This window comes from Pelophylax lessonae (genome assembly GCF_965119305.1).
Source record: "Pelophylax lessonae genome assembly, chromosome: 10".
In the NCBI taxonomy this organism is placed as follows: domain Eukaryota; kingdom Metazoa; phylum Chordata; class Amphibia; order Anura; family Ranidae; genus Pelophylax; species Pelophylax lessonae.
In genome coordinates this window covers 221,055,093-221,071,880 of record NC_138777.1, presented here as the reverse complement: position 1 = coordinate 221,071,880, position 16,788 = coordinate 221,055,093, and the positions used below count along the sequence as shown (strand labels likewise).

General features: G+C 41.3%; 1 protein-coding gene across 1 annotated transcript in view; it reads right to left on the bottom strand.

Moving 5' to 3' along the window:
* The window catches only part of LOC309564877 (ninjurin-1-like), a gene marked incomplete at its 5' end in the record, with an annotated part of 108,992 nt that extends 92,601 nt beyond the window's left edge, over positions 1-16,391 (bottom strand). Inside the window, one exon of the mRNA XM_082269563.1 lies at positions 16,275-16,391. Coding sequence (XP_082125689.1) covers positions 16,275-16,391 — 117 coding nt within the window. The remainder of the gene's footprint in view (positions 1-16,274) is intronic.
* Between the last annotated feature and the right edge of the window lie 397 nt (positions 16,392-16,788).

Genomic DNA, 16,788 nt, shown 5'->3' with positions numbered 1-16,788 from the left:
GGTGACTGAGTGACACAGGGACAGATCGCAGGTTCAGCTATGCTGAACCCTGCAATCTGACCCTGCCTGTCACTTCGGAGATCCGCCCGCTCTGTTTACACAAGCGGGCGGATCTCCAGACTCGATTCCCCGACGATCGGGGAAGAGCAGCGGCGATCGCCGCTGCTCCTCCCCTGGCCCGACTCCCGCTGTGACTGAAAACAGCGGGAGCGAGCCTCCGGCGGCGCGCGGGAGAGAGCCTCCGGCGGCGTGCGTGCGCCGCCGAGAAGGGGGAGTGTCTGCCGACGTAGGTTTACGTCGTCAGACCTACAATAGCCACTTTGCCGCAGTAGAGCTCTAGTGAGCAGCGGCAAAGTGGTTAATGTGATACCTATGTAATCATGTGTATAAAAGCCTTCAACTGCTTGGAATATAATAGAACAGGTATTCCAAGCATATTTTAATACTATTAATATTAGTAATAATAATCCTTAAACCTGAAACTCCAAAGTTCACGATTTCACAATTTTGTATAGCAAATTATTTGTGAACAATGAAGATGACACTTCCATCTCCTTTAGCAGCTCAATACAAAGCCCAATTCAGCTTTTGAGACTCTTGTTAAAATTTACATCAAAGCCCCATCAGCCATATTTATATGGAAAATTAAATTCGTATCTGTTGCCAGCTAAACCTCTTTTTTTCCCTTTAATTTACCCCACACTTTAAATAAATTCTATGTCACTCCACAGTACATTTATTTTTTTTCAAATTTCCATTTCAAGAGCAGAGGCGAGCGTGTCGCGCGACGCTTTGCATCAAAAAGTTTCGCTTAGAAGTGACTTTTTTCCCGAATAAATCTGATGAATGTGACAAAATAATTATTTGAAGCTATTGTTATGCACAACACAAAGATACCTGCATCATAAATAAGCATTAAAAATGGCTCCGGCTTCTAAGTGATTACGATCATTTTGCATAATGTATTTTCTTTCCCGCTGTCATTTACTGCCGGGATTGAAAAGGGGGCCGAAGATGTAATCGCGAGGAGCCGCTGAACATATATACGTTGAATCACTCCTGTAAGAAAGATGAAGCCGCGGTCGTGGAGCTTTATGAAAATGCGCGGGGTTGTATTTAATGTGATCCCGGCGTCATTTATTAAAAGGAATTTCGGCAGGCAATTTTGTATCCCGGAGCCTGCCTGCTACCCTTTATTATAGACTGGATTATTAAAGAATAATAGCTTTATATGGTGACGGATTGCAAGGCGTTAAAGAGAGGCAGTCACAATCTGAACATTCAGCCTGGCACATGGTATTGATGTTTGAACTAGGGATGCACCGATACCATTTTTTTTACAGGTACAAGTACCGATACTTTTTTTTTACTCGCCAATACCAATGATCGATTCCTACCGCAACTGTTTTGTTTACACTTGTGTAACAACTGTCGACAATGATAAAAAGCATTGAAAAGTTATTTACAAATGAAATACATTTATTTATTTTTAATTCTTCACTTTTTTTATGTGAAATGTGCAAATTCATGGTGTAAAAATATTAATTAAATTAATTAATATTATTAATTTATAAAATAGAAGTGAACAAAAAAAAAAAAAAACAACAGCAGGAAAATAATAATAATATGGAGAAGGAAAATATGAAGTTAATTAACCACTTGCCGACCGCCGCACGACTATTTACTGCGGCGGTCATCCCCACACAGGCAGAGTGACGTAGTACTACGTCGCTAGCCTGTGAGAGTCTAGGGAGCGAGCGCGCGCCCCCGGAGACGCACTCCCGCTCCCGAGTGGTCACGGACCCCCCGCGCGCGTGACCGGCGGTCCCGATCGTCCGCCGGTCACTCACGATCGTCGGTGGAGAGGGAGAAAGGCAGGCGGCTAATGTAAACAAGCCGCCTGTCATTCCCCTGTGTATGAATGGTGATCATACGGTTCTACTATGTAGAACCGTTGATCACTGTTCATACATCTCAAGCCACAGCCAATCACAGTTAGAATCATGCCCCTAGGGACACACATAGCCCCTCCCTCTCAAAAAAAAGTTAACCCCTTCACTGCCAGTGTAATTTTACAGTAACAGTGCATATGTATAGCACTGATTACTGTAGAAATGTCACTGGTAACCCCAAAAGTGTCAAAAATGTCAGTCAAGGGTCCGATCTGTCCGCTGCAATGTCGCAGTACCGCAAAAAAAATCGCAGATCGCCGCCATTACGCGTTAAATAAAAAAACAACAAAAATTACAAAAATCTTTCCCTTTGTTAGCAAACGCGATAACTTTTGCGCAAACCAATCAAAATACGCTTTTTGCGATTTTTTTTTTACCAAACATATGTAGCATAAAACAAATTGGCTGAAAATGTTAAAAAATTTAGATTTTTACATTTTTTTGGGGGGGAATTTCATATAAAAAATGTGAAAAATATTGTTATTTTTGCAAAATTAATACTCTTTTTTTGTTTATAGCGCATGATCAAAAGATCGCACAGGTGATCAAATACCACCAAAAGAAAGCTCTGTTTGTGGGAAAAAAAGGACGTCAAATTCGTTTAAGTACAGTGTCGCACGACCGTGCAATTGTCCGTTAAAGTCACGCAGTGCCGAATCGCAAAATAGGCCCTGGTCAGGAAGGGGGTAAAATCTTCCGGGGCTTAAGTGGTTAAGGCTGATTAGAATAAATTAAGGGTCAAAAGGGGTTAAACAGAGGAACATTTTATTTAAAAAAAAAATAATTGATTATTTGTTTTTTTTTACTTGACAGGTTGCTTTAAATTGACTTCATATACAAATCAAAGTTCAACCCTTTGATTTGTAGATGACTAAACCTAAAGATACAAAAGGAAACAATGCTTCTTTTTATCTTTCTGTTTCAGAGGCTGAGCAATGTTGCTGATAAACATTGCCCAGTTGCTTTTTATTTTTTTGACAGCTTCAATTGCTGAGACTTTGTTTACACTTCAGCTGTCAATATGCTTAACATGTCAACTGTCAAATGTCAAATGCTTAATATCGGCACCAATACCGGTTTGAACTCTGGTTGAACATCAGTATTAGTGGCCAAAAATTCTTGCATTTATTTTGTATTTGTAGGCATTTGCACGAGTATAATAAATTCTAGTTGGAATTTTAACTACTTGCCGACGTAACACGTATATATATATATATATATATATATATATATATATATATAGCAGCACTTTGAAGTGTTATACCAGGATGATGCCTGCAGCTACAGCTTTACAGAAGCAGGACGACCAATACCTCTGCCCCCCGGGCTTTCCCATCCCACTGGGAGACCAGAAGTAAAGCCGGCTTATCATTGAGCTGATTAGGGACTGGAACATTCCTGATCATCTCTACGGTATATGAAACCGTACCGATGAGTATTTCGTCCCTTCTAGTTTTGGTCTTGTTAACCGGCAATCACCAGAAAGGGCAAGGTATGGAATGTAATCTGAGTTTGATCTGAAGCTTTCAAGCAAAGATCTAGAGTCTAATAGACCCCAGGCCTCTGTTTGTTGGTTTACCCCAAGGCTCTGTCCATGAGCCCCTCCTATTCTCTCTCTAAACCTTTTCCCTGGGCCAGTTGATAACCTCCCATGGCTTCCAATACCACCTTTACGCTGGCGACACCCAGAACTATCTCTCCACTCCTCGATCTCCTCAGGTATCACAAACCTACTGAATGACATATCAGTATGGATGTCACACCACTTCCTCAAAATAAATCTTTCTAAAACTGAGAAACTGAGCTTGTAATATTTCCTTCTGAGACTGAGGAGAAGAATTTATTCAGAACCTTTGCCTTCTCTCTGTCCTTTATAGCCAGATTCCCTTCATCATCCTTTTTGGAGCCAATATGTTCTGGCCTCACTTTCTTACTTTTTATATACTTAAGGAATTTCTTGGGTTTTTTTTTTTTTACTCTCTTCCGCAATGTGCCTTTTTTGTTATATCTTTGCCGCCTTGATTACGCTCTTACATTTCTTATTGCTTTCTTTGTAATGTTGGAATGCTGACAATGACCCCCTCAGCCTTGTATTTTTTGAAGGCCTTTTCTATTGTTTTTATATGCATTTTTACTTTGGTGTTTAGCCACCCAGGATTTTTTTTTAGCTCTTTTAAACTTTTTACCTGTTGGAATGAACTGGTCAATACCTTTATTTTGTTTGTTTAAAGCACTCCCATTTTTCCTCTGTGTTCTCTTTCCCTAGGATTCTATTCATTTAATATTGTCTAGCAAAGAGTGCCATTTAGAGAAGTTGGCTCTTTTGAAATTCAGTATCCTTGTATTACAGTTGTGTTTCCTATTTCCATCCACATTGCTCTGATGGTCTGGTGATACCTCTGTCAGGGGTTTTCCCTGCATGTCTTCACTGGGTTTCTCCACAGAAGAAACTCCAACAGGCAGCTGTTTTCAGAGCCCCTTCTCTTTCTGCTTCTCACCTGGGACACCATCCACCACAGCAGGTGGGGCAGACATGTTGGAAGACAGCTTTCTGTACTGGGATTTCTCCACCAGTACTGGCTTTTCTGGTTTGTATCTCCTCTGCCCATCCTCAGGAACTTCTGATGGATCATCAGAAAAGGCAAACTTATCTGGTCCCAGGGGTGACTGCATCTGCTCGATGAAGGTTAGGGTTCCATACTCACCCTCAACTGCCTGGCTGGGTGCCGCTGGCGAATCCCAGGCCTGACATGGGGGGAGAGGTGCAGAGGCAGTAAGAGCCAGTACATCTATTACCCGAGGCTGCTGATCCACAGAACTTGCTGAAGTCTGGCTGGCAAATCTCCTCTCATTATCACACTTTTCTTTAAATGCTCCACTTCTGGCTTTCAACTTCTCCAATAATAAAGTTTGCTTCTTTACTTTTTCCTCCAATTCCTGTAACTCAGGCTTCATGGCTGTACAATTTTTACTCCAGGCCCGGCAGTACTTGGCTCTGAATGATTTGTGTTCAGCCTTAAAAACTTTACGTTTTTCTTCAGCTCTTCCAACCGCCCTAAAACGATCGATAATCTTCTGGCTGAAGACATCCACATCCTCACCAGGGCCTGGACCCACAGTCAGGTCCTCCGCCTCCTCCTCACTAGGCCTCGTTTCATCAGAGGGATCCATCCCAGGGCCTCCCCCAGGATCAGGAATTGTTCCTGGGCCAAACTAGTAAGCAAGGCCCAGGTTTGAAAAAGGCAGGTTCTCAGAGAGAGCTCTTTCAGTGTGTCCTCCTCCTTCTTCCACTGACCACCAATGTAAGGAGCATTCTTCCCACTGACCACCAATGTAAGGACCATTCCTCTCATTGATCACCAGTGTAAGGGGCATTCTTCTCACTGACCACGAATGTAAGGAGCATTCTTTCCACTGATAGACAATGTAAGGGACATTCTTTCCACTGACCATCAATGTAAGGAACATTCTTCTCGCTGACCACAAATGTAAGGGACATTCTTCTCACTGTCCACTAATGTAAGGGACATTCTTCCCACTGACCACCAATGTGAGGGACATTCTTCTCACTGACCACCAATGTAAGGGACATTCTTTTCACTGACCATTAATGTAAGAGACATTCTTCTCACTGACCACTAATGCAAGGAGCATTCTTCCCACTGATTACCAATGTAAGGGACATTCTTCTCACAGATCACCATTGTTAGGGGCATTCTTCCCACTGTCCAGCAATATAAGGGGCATTCTTTCCATTGACCACTATTAAATAGGTTTATGTATGGGTTCCCTGAGACCTAAAAGTTTTTTCAAAGGTTCCTCAAGTGTAAAAAGATTGAAGAAGGCTTATGTACATTATTGTTAAAACTTCCACTGACTGATGCAGGAGGTCATATAACGGTCTTGTGCTGCTGGGGACTGTTCTAAAGTTGCAGATAACAATAAAATGTTCCTAATTCATTCTGTATCTCATTCAAGCTTCATTTATTTAACAACACATTACAAAGTGATAATCCCGGTACTTTTCAATTGCTTGAAAACAACGATGGGTAATGTGCGTCTGTGTGTGACAGGTCCACTTGAAGCACAGGGTGGCGCGTCGCGGGAAAAGTCTGCGGTCGCCTCGATGCTAACAGTATTTACGCCGCTGGCCTGGGTCCTGGGGCAGTCTATCATCTCCACTGAACTGTGCCTGGGATGAGATGATGGAAGCAGGCCCGGGGGCAGAGATATTTATATACCAATAAACCCGACTACAATCTGTCTTTGTTTAATGTAAACTAACCGGCAGAGAGAAGAGCGCTAATGCACAATGAGGCGATTACACTGCACTTTATGCACTGCAAAGTGTCATTACACCGCACACTGACCTTTCCAGAGACCACCGCACACTACTGTCCGGTGACACGCTCATGTGACCCGCTTACGCCTCAGGTGCAAGACTTTCCAAACTTTACTGGTGAAAGTTTGAGGTGTAAATCGACCTGCACATAGTTCCCTGCACACCAGCTGAAATATCAGCTAAGGCTGGCAGTCGGCTAGTATTGGTTCTAAAATGAGGTGCCTTGCTAAGCATGTGATTAGAAAAAAAATTGAATGGTGGAGATTGACTAAAACAGGAGAGTGCAAAATCTGGTGCAGCTGTGCATAAAAACCAACCAGCTTCCAGGTTTTCTCTTGTCAAAGCTTAATTGAAAATATTAGAAGCTGATTGACTCCCATGCACAGCTGAACCAGATTTTGCACTCTCCAGTTTTACTAAATCAACCTCAATATCTTTATTTCTTGCCATAGGTGTGCGCAGCCGATTGCATTAGGTTGTGAACCCCAAAGCTCAAACATACACATGTATGTATGTATGTGTGTAGATAAATATATATATATATATATATATACACACACAGTATCTCACAAAAGTGAGTACACCCCTAACATTTTTGTAAATATTTTATTATATCTTTTCATGTGACAACACTGAAGAAATGACACTTTGCTACAACGTAAAGTAGTGAGTGTACAGCTTGTATAACAGTGTAAATTTGCTGTCCCCTCAAAACAACTCAACACACAGCCATTAATGTCTAAACCACTGGCAACAAAAGTGAGTACACCCCTAAGTAAAAATGTCCAAATTGGGCCCAAAGTGTCAATATTTTGTGTGGCCACCATTATTTTCCAGCACTGCTTTAACCCTCTTGGGCATGGAGTTCCCCAGAGCTTCACAGATTGCCACTGGAGTCCTCTTCCATGACGATATCACGGAGCTGGTGGATGTTAGAGACCTTGCGCTCCTCCACCTTCCATTTGAGGATGCCCCACAGATGCTCAATAGGGTTTAGGTCTGGAGACATGCTTGGCCAGTCCATCACCTTTACTCTCAGCTTCTTTAGCAAGGCAGTGTTCATCTTGGAGGTGTTTGGGGTCGTTATGTTGGAATACTGCCCTGTGGCCCAGTCTCTGAAGGGAGGGGATCATGCTCTGCTTCAGTATGTCACAGTACATGTTGGCATTCATAGTTCCCTTAATGAACTGTAGCTTCTCATTGCCGGCAGCACTCATGCAGCCCCAGACCATGACACTCCCACCACAATGCTTGACTGTAGATAAGACACACTTGTCTTTGTACTCCTCATCTGGTAGCCACCACACACACTTGACACCATCTGAACCAAATAAGTTTATCCTGGTCTCATCAGACCACAGGACATGGTTCCAGTAATCCACACAGATTTACTGCGGTAGGGAGGCCCGGCTGCACATAATCACGTACATAGGCATGCGCACAGGGTGTGCCAGGTGTGCCTGGGCACACCCTAATCACCCCTTGTGGTGCAGGTTCCCCCTGTTTAGACCCCTGAATTTTCACCAAAGCTCCCTAACTTGGCTAACAACAACAAAAAAAGTTGTAAAATATAATAAAAAATAACAATAAAACTACAGACACAGATCTCTACCCTACTGGCACCATCAGTATACCTAATGCAATAGGCTGCGCACACCTATGATCACGTAGATCTATGTGATTATGTGCACGCTGTCCCGCTGTGATTAGACACAGCGGGAACCAGACCATGGGAGGAGCGGGCTCGATTGCCGCTGGCCTCTCGCGATCTTTGGCAATACTGACAGGAATGCAAGACAACGCAAAATGGCTCTCCTGTCAGATAGGCAGGGAAAGATCGTCTGATTCAGCTAAGCTGAATCACAGATCTCTCTCTGCCTCTGTCCAATCCATACCCAAAACAGTTAGAAAGCACATCTAGGGAACAAATTTAACCCCTTGATCACCCCCAGTGTTAACCCCTTCCCTGCCAATGTCATTTATACAGTAACAGTGCATATTATTTAGCACTGATCACTGTATTAATGTCACTGGTCCCCAAAAAGTGTCCCTTTCGTGTCATATTTGTCCGCCTCAATGTCGCAATGTCGCAGTCCCGATAAAAATCGCTGATCACTGCCATTACTAATAAAAAAAAAAAGAAAAATAATAAAAAGTCCAAAAATCTATCCCATAGTTTGTAAACTCTATAACTTTTGCGCAAACCAATTATTATGGGCTTTTTGGGATTTTTTCTTTTACCAAAAATATGTAGCAGAATACTAATTGGCCTAAACTATTAAAATGATTAGATTTTTAAAACATTTTTATTGGTAATGTTTTATAGCAGAAAGTAAAGATATTATTATTTTTTTTTTTTTTTCAAAATTGTTGCTCTTTTTTTTTTTATAGCCCAAAAACTAAAAATCGCACAGGTGATCAAATATCACCAAAAGAAAGCTCTATTTGTGGGAAAAAAAAGGACATCAATTATATTAGGGTACAGTGTCGCACGACTGCGCAATTGTCAGTTTAACCGGTTGCCGACTGTGCACAGTATATTTACTGCGGCAGTCAGCCCCGGCCAGGCAGAGTGACGTAGGTCTATGTCGCTCGCCTGTCACTGGGTTTTGAGCCAATAGCGGGCGAGTGCGCGCCCGCTGAGGCGCACGCCCGCCTCGGCTCGTTCACAGATGAGTCCGGGCGTGTGACCGGCGGACCCGATGTCCGCCGGTCACACTACGATCGTCGTAGTGAGCGGGTGAAAGGCAAAGCGGCTTATGTAAACAAGCCGCCTGTCATTCTCCCCTGTGTAAAAATGGAGATCAGACGGTTCTACTATGTAGGACCGTTGATCTCTGTTTTTACACCAATAGCCATGTCCAATCACAGTTAGAAGCACGCCCCTAGGACACACTTAACCCCTCCCTGTCCAATACAGTTAACCCCTTCCCTGCCAGTGTCATTTTTACAGTAACAGTGCATATGTATAGCACTGATTACTGCAGTAATGTCACTACTGGTACCCCCAAAAGTGTCAAAAATGTCAGTCAAGGGTCCGATCTGTCCGCCGCAATGTCGCAGTACCGCATAAAAATCGCAGATCGCCGCCATTACTCGTTAAAGAAAAACACCAAAAATGACAAAAATCTTTCCCTTTGTTAGTAAACGTGATAACTTTTGCGCAAACCAATCAAAATACGCTTTTTGCAATTTTTTTTACCAAACATATGTAGCAGAAAACAAATTGGCCGAAAATGTTAAAAAATTTTGATTTTTAAATTTTTTTTGGGGGGAATTTCATATAAAAAAATGTGAAAAATATTGTTATTTTTGCAAAATTTACGCTCTTTTTTTGTTTATAGCGCATGATCAAAAAATCGCACAGGTGATCAAATACCACCAAAAGAAAGCTCTGTTTGTGGGAAAAGAAAGGATGTGAACTTCGTTTAGGTACAGCGTTGCACGATGGCGCAATTGTCCGTTAAAGTCACGCAGTAAAAAATCGCAAAAAAAACCCTGGTCAGGAAGGGGGTAAAATCTTCCGGGGCTTAAGTGGTTAAGAAATGCAGTGCCGTTTCACAAAAAAAAAGACCTGGCCATTAAGGGGGTAAATGACGTCAGCTCGTACTGACGAAACGTACGTCGGGAACGTGACACCGTAACGACTTCCGGGTTGGAGGAGCGCTGGCGTTCGGCAGTGCTCATCGTCCCGCTATCTGTTATCATCTGTGTTGAGCGATTGATACATGGAGATTCTAGTAAGTGCAACTTTGTAAGAATAAAGTGAAATGTTCAAACTTACTGCACCATGAGAGTCTCTTTTGCTCTATTTATGTCCGCCACGAGATCCGGGTCTCATTCTGAGAGCTCACCTTAGGAACATGTACTTTGGAGCTGAGGAGTTGAGGATCGTTTATTGAGTGGATCATAATGTCTATGTGACCCCCCTATAATCAAGGGGTCATATATCTCCGGTAAGGAATACCTTGCTTGAGCACTGGGTGGAAGTGTGGAGGTGAAGGCTTTTCTACACCACTATCAAGTCTTTGCTTTATCTAGTGTTACCAATGCTATATGGACTTTGGTTTCCGTTGCTGCATATGGACTATACACTTTTGATATTGAGCTTTGATTGAGTCATTCTCCACATCTATATATTATGATTTTATAATAATAAATTTTATCTCAAATTTATTTAATATTTGCTCAAGCACTTTATCACATGTTGAGCGCAACATTTTTCACCTCTTAAAATTGTTACAGCACCACAGCTTTTTTTGTTTGCTGCTCACAGTAAGGAAGAAATTCCTTAGAAATCCACATTAATATATATATATAGCCTTTTGTATTGCAATTTATCACAAGGTTTACTGAATTAACCGTTTGCGCAGTTTCCTTTGGTTCCCACCAAACTTTTTTCACTTATTAAGGGGGTAAAACCTTCTGGAACTGAATTGGATAAAGTGTATAATGAAAATTATTAATATAAAGAAATGTGAATATGTTGATGAGAGAGGACGGGAGGAGCCAGGGAAGGATACATGCAGTATAAGCAGATTAAATCATTAAGGCCTCTTGCACACCGCAGCTTAAAAAAAGCTCAGTACAGGTTTTTTTTTTTTAGTTAAAATACAACCCATTCATTGTAATGAGCCTATGCACACAGGCGCGTAAACGATCGCTGTGCATTCTTCAGTAAGAGCAAAATAAAAAAATCTGCATTTTTTGGGCAGTAATTTACTCCTCATGTGCGCAAATGTACGCAAAAATGCGCAAGTGCACACAAATGTGCGCAAATGGCCATTTACAAAATGCACAAAACAAGAACATAAGAATAAGTTTCTGCGAAATTGCGCAAACGCATATGCGCGAAAATACATAAAAAAAAACAGATGAAAAAGTAGATGCTAAAACAGGAGTAATGTGTGCAAGAGGCCTTATAAACATTTCATTTTTTGCAGATCCTCATACGAGTCGTATTAATGAAATATGCCACTATAGGCGCTTCTATCAGTAGTACAGATGAACAGCTTGTTACTGGGTGCTCCTGGACCGCTGACCCGATGACACATCGGAACAATTAGGTCTATTGTAAATTAAACTTTGATGAAAGCGACAAGGTTAAAGCTTTCCATAGACCTCTCCTGTCACATGGAATTATCTCAAATCTTTGCTGATTCACTTCTCTGAGGGTCACTGATGCATCTACAGAGGGACGGGGTTTCCTTTCAGCTAGAACTTTACATCTCATCCTTCCATAGGAAATATTCATTTTTAGTTTTATCTCGTTAATTAAAATTTCCCCCAAATGTTTTCCATTATCTATCTATCTATCTATCTATCTATCTATCTATCTATCTATCTATCTATCTATCTATCTATCTATCTATCTATCTATCTATCTATCTATCTATCTATCTATCTATCTATCTATCTATCTATCTATCTATCTATCTATCTAATCTATCTAATATTTCTATCTATTCCTCCCACTGACACCAATGATGGAGCACTATTCCTCCCACTGATACCAATGATGGGGCACTATTCCTCCCACTGATACCAATGATGGGGCACTATTCCTCCCACTGATACCAATGATGGGGCACTATTCCTTCCACTGATACCAATGATGGGGCACTATTCCTTCCACTGATACCAATGATGGGGCACTATTCCTCCCGCTGATACCAATGATGGGGCACTATTCCTCCCACTGATACCAATGATGGGGCACTATTCCTTCCACTGACACCAATGATGGGGCACTATTCCTCCCACTGATACCAATGATGGGACACTATTCCTCCCACTGATACCAATGATGGGACACTATTCCTCCCACTGATACCAATGATGGGGCACTGTTCCTCCCATTGACACCAATGATGGGGCACTATTCCTCCCACTGACACCAATGATGGGGCGCTGTTCCTCCCACTGACACCAATGATGGGGCACTGTTCCTCCCACTGACACCAATGATGGGGCACTGTTCCTCCCACTGACACCAATGATGGGGCACTATTCCTTCCACTGACACCAATGATGGGACACTATTCCTCCCATTGACACCAATGATGGGGCAGTATTCCTCCCACTGACACCAATGATGGGGCACTATTCCTCTCCCTTTTGGGCACCGGCATTTTGTAATCTTTTTATTCCAATGACCACTAGCCTGAGACATAGTCTAATCCCACTAATGCTGGGGCATTGTCTACCCCCACTAGCCTCAGTCCGGCCTTTGTAAAGTCTGAACAACAGAAAACTGGCCCCTTTGTTTAGAAAGTTTGGAGACCCCTGCCCTAGATTGTTTATTTAAGCGGGAGAGAGAGAGATAAGAAAATACTGTGTGCCCGGCTGTGTGTGTATTAAGTGGGGAAATGGGACCGTTCAAAGCCAGCGGTTTCCTCGGTGGTGAGCTACAATACTACTTTAACTCTCCATGCATTTTTTTGCAGCTGATTTAAAATTAGCTTAATTCACAAAACTTTAACACATGGATAATGATCCTTTCACTTGCTGACTAGCCTATATTAAAAATACATCATCTGTTTGAAGTTAAACACCGGGGTTATAGCAGCAGCTAGCTATCACAACCCCAGTATTTTTTTTTTTTGCTATAGCCGATTCTCTTTTGGATAAAAGTGGTCCAATGGCCAGATTCACTGCGGAATCACTTTTAGAAGCACTGCTTCCTGGTCATTCCTGGACTTACCTGACCAATCAGTGAAGCCTAGGAGCAATCTGACACTGGCGGTAGCTAAGGAATGGAGAAGAGTGGGGCCAAGATGGCTGCCATGCGTCTCTATGCCCTTGGAGGATTAGAGTGATGCCATGACGTCACTTCTGGTTCCCAGGCCATAGTAAATATTTTTGTATTTTTTTATGCAAAAGTTCAAAAAACATTTTTTTTTATTTTATCTTTTGCTTTTAAAGGTAAAGAAGAGATTTGGGGTCTTTTTGACCCCAGATCTCTCAATAAAAAGGACCTGTCATCCTTATTTCTATTACAAGGGATGTTTTAATTCCTTGTAATAGGAATAAAAGTGATACAAATAAAAATAAAGGGACAGTGTAAAAATAAAAAATAAAAATGAATAATAATAAAAAAAATAATTAAAGCACCCCATCCCTCCTTGTTTGCATGCAGAATTGAATGCAAATGTAAGTCGCGCAAGCATATGTAAATGGTGTTCAAAAAGAAAAAAAAAATAATAATAATAAAAAAAAAAATTAAAGCACCCCATCCCTCCTTGTTTGCGCGCAGAATTGAATGCAAATGTAAGTTGCGCAAGCATATGTAAATGGTGTTCAAACCACGCATGTAAGGTATTGCAGCGAAGGTTAGAGTGAAAGCAATAGTTCTAGTGCTAGACCTCTGCTATAACGCTAAACAGGTAACCTGTAAAGGTTTTTAAAGTGTTGCCTATGAATATGTTTAAATATTGTAGTTTGTAGTCATTACACGAGCGTTCGCAATTTTATAGCATGATGTTAGCTATCTCCTTATCCAGTGTAACATCATTTTTTATATTTTACAAAAAAATTGTGTTATCTATAGTGTTTTTTCGCATTAAAATTCATTAAAGTGTATTTTTTTCAAAAAAATTGCATTTGAAATACCACTGCTCAAATACCGTGTGTTATAAAATATTGCAATCCTACCACTTTAAAAAAATCTGGTCTGAACGCATCTGGAGTATTCTGTCCAGTTCTGGTCGCCAGTCCTCAGGAGGGATGTGTTGGAGCTGGAGAGAGTCCTGAGAAGGGCAACTAAACTGATTAGGGGATTGGAGATTATGAAGAGCGTCTGCAATCGCTTAATTTATTCTCCCTGGAGAAGAGACGCCTGAGAGGGGACATGATAGCAATTTATAAATATCTCAATGGTGATCTCAGCATAGAAAAAAAGCTATTCAGTCGCAAGGATTGCATGAGGACTCGAGGGCATACAATGCGATTAGAGGAGAAGCGTTTTGACCTCAGGCAACGCAGGGGGTTCTTTACCGTTAGGGCTACAAGATTGTGGAATTCTCTACCACAAGAGGTGGTTTCTGCGGGAAGTATGATGGCTTTCAAAAGACTCTTAGACTTACATCTCAAGGATCAGAACATTCAGGGCTATGAGAGATGATTACGGCCACGCGCGCCTACATAGGTTGAACTGGATGGACTGTTGTCTTTATTCAACCTCAACTACTATGTAACTATGCAATAATCGCTATTTTATTCTCTAGGGACTCTGTTAGAAAAATAAATAAAAAACATATATATATATATATATATATATATATATATATATATACATATATATATATATATATATATATATATATATATATATAATAAGAGTAGAAATATGCCCCTCCATTGGTGTCAATGAAAAGAATGGTGCCTCATTGTTGGTGTCAGTAGAAGGAATAATGCCTAGTACAAATGACAGGGAATAGTGCCTCAAGGGCTGGATAACAGTAGACAAAGGGTCCCATCCAGCCCATGAGCCGCAGTTTGGAGAACACTGGTCTAGAGCTACGTTCACCTGGAAATTTCTCACCACTTCACCCAACACCTCCAGGCATCCAATATTTAAATAACATAGGACATTTCTTTAGCACATGAAGTAGATCATAGTCACATAGTTGGTAAAGTTGAAAAAAGTCCATCCAGTTAAGCTTGTGTGGGTATGTATTAGTGATCGACCGATTATCGGCAAAGCCGATATATCGGGGGCCGATATGCACTTTCCCCCGATATATCGGAATCGGCCCCGGAGGTTACCGATATTGCCGATATTTCGGGAAAGTTCTTGTACCGGAGTGATGCCTGCAGCTAGAAGCATCACCCCGGTACCGGCGTCCATAGACGACGGTCGGCTGTCTTGTAATGACATCCGATGTGGCTGAGAAGCCGCTCGGCTGTCAGTACAAGGAGCGGGAGGGGATGTCCCCCCCTCCCTCCCGCCACCTCCCTCGGCTCGCTCAGGTTTCCCGTCCCACCGGGAGACCCAGACAACCATCCTGCACGGCCGCCCAAGAGAAGACCCGATCCAAGCCGCATTCGGCTCTGATCGGGTCTCCATGCAAAAACCCGGAAGTGATGTCATGACGTCATTTCCAGGTACTGTCTGGCGCCAGATAAAAAAAGTGACAGCATTCAAAACAGCCAAACTTGGCATTTTGAATGCTTTTAAGTGCAGAGGAGGGGTTTGGGGTCTTTTAGACCCCCCAGATCCCTCCACAAGAGTACCTGTCAAGTGATAAAAATAAAAAATATATATTTTTTTAAATGTACGAAAATATCGGCCGATACCGATATGCATTGGCCAAAATATCGGTATCGGCAACGAAAAACCGATATCGGTCGATCCCTAGTATGTATGTGTGTGTTTACCCCCTATGCAACTCGAAACATGTAACCGTTAACATATTTTGAAAGTGTCGCCTATGGAGTTTTTTAAGTACCGTAGTTTGTCACCATTCCACGAGCGTGCACAATTTTAAAGCATGACATGTTGGGTATCTATTTACTCGCCGTAACATCATCTTTCACATTATACCCCAAAAAAAATTGGGCTAACTTTACTGTTTTGTTTTTTTTTTTAAATTCATGAAAGTGTATTTCTTCCAAAAAAATTGCATTCGAAAGACCGCTGCGCAAATACCGTGTGACATAAAATATTGCAATAATCACTATTTTATTCTCTAGGGACTCTGTTAAAAAAAAAAAAAAAACATATATATATATATATATATATATATATATATATATATATATATATATATATATATATATATATATATATATATATATATAGATAGATATAATGTTTGGGGATTCTAAATAATTTTCTAGCAAAAAAAAATACAAATTTAAACTTTTAAACAAAACGTTTCAGACAATGCCTGGTCTTCAAGTGGTTAACCAGGTGACTTCTTGTTTTCAAATCCCATAACTGTTTATTAAAAAGTAGAAATTAGGAAGTTTCCACTTACATTAATCGGGCTTTCAAAGTGAGGATCTGTTTGGAAAAGCGGATCTTCGTCGCTGGACTCGCGGTTGTCATCTTCGGATATTCTCCTGTGCATTGCTCGGTGAAAAATTGAGGTCATGGCTACCAAAAAAAAAAAAATAATAAAAAAAAAAAAAAGATGAGAAGTAAAAAATAAAGTCTTGGGAAGTTCAGCAGGTAGCTGTTTGTTGTGCTGGATGCGCAGAGTAATAAAACACACTCAATCTAGGTCGATTCACACTCAGTATTACACCCACGATCTCTCACCTTGCCTTTCAGCTCTGTTTCAGCTGAATTCTGCCTTCTCGTTGTATCGGCTGTGTGAGTCCACATTTTTTTTTTTTTTTTTTTTTTGGGCTTTATTCACAGTGACTGCGTGCTGATGCTGTCATGTTCTGGCTGTTTCAAAGCTTTTAGCTGTATAATACATTTCAACTTACAGAAAAAAAAATACTATTAGGGGCTTTGTTTACAGATCACTGAAGGGGGTCAAAGCG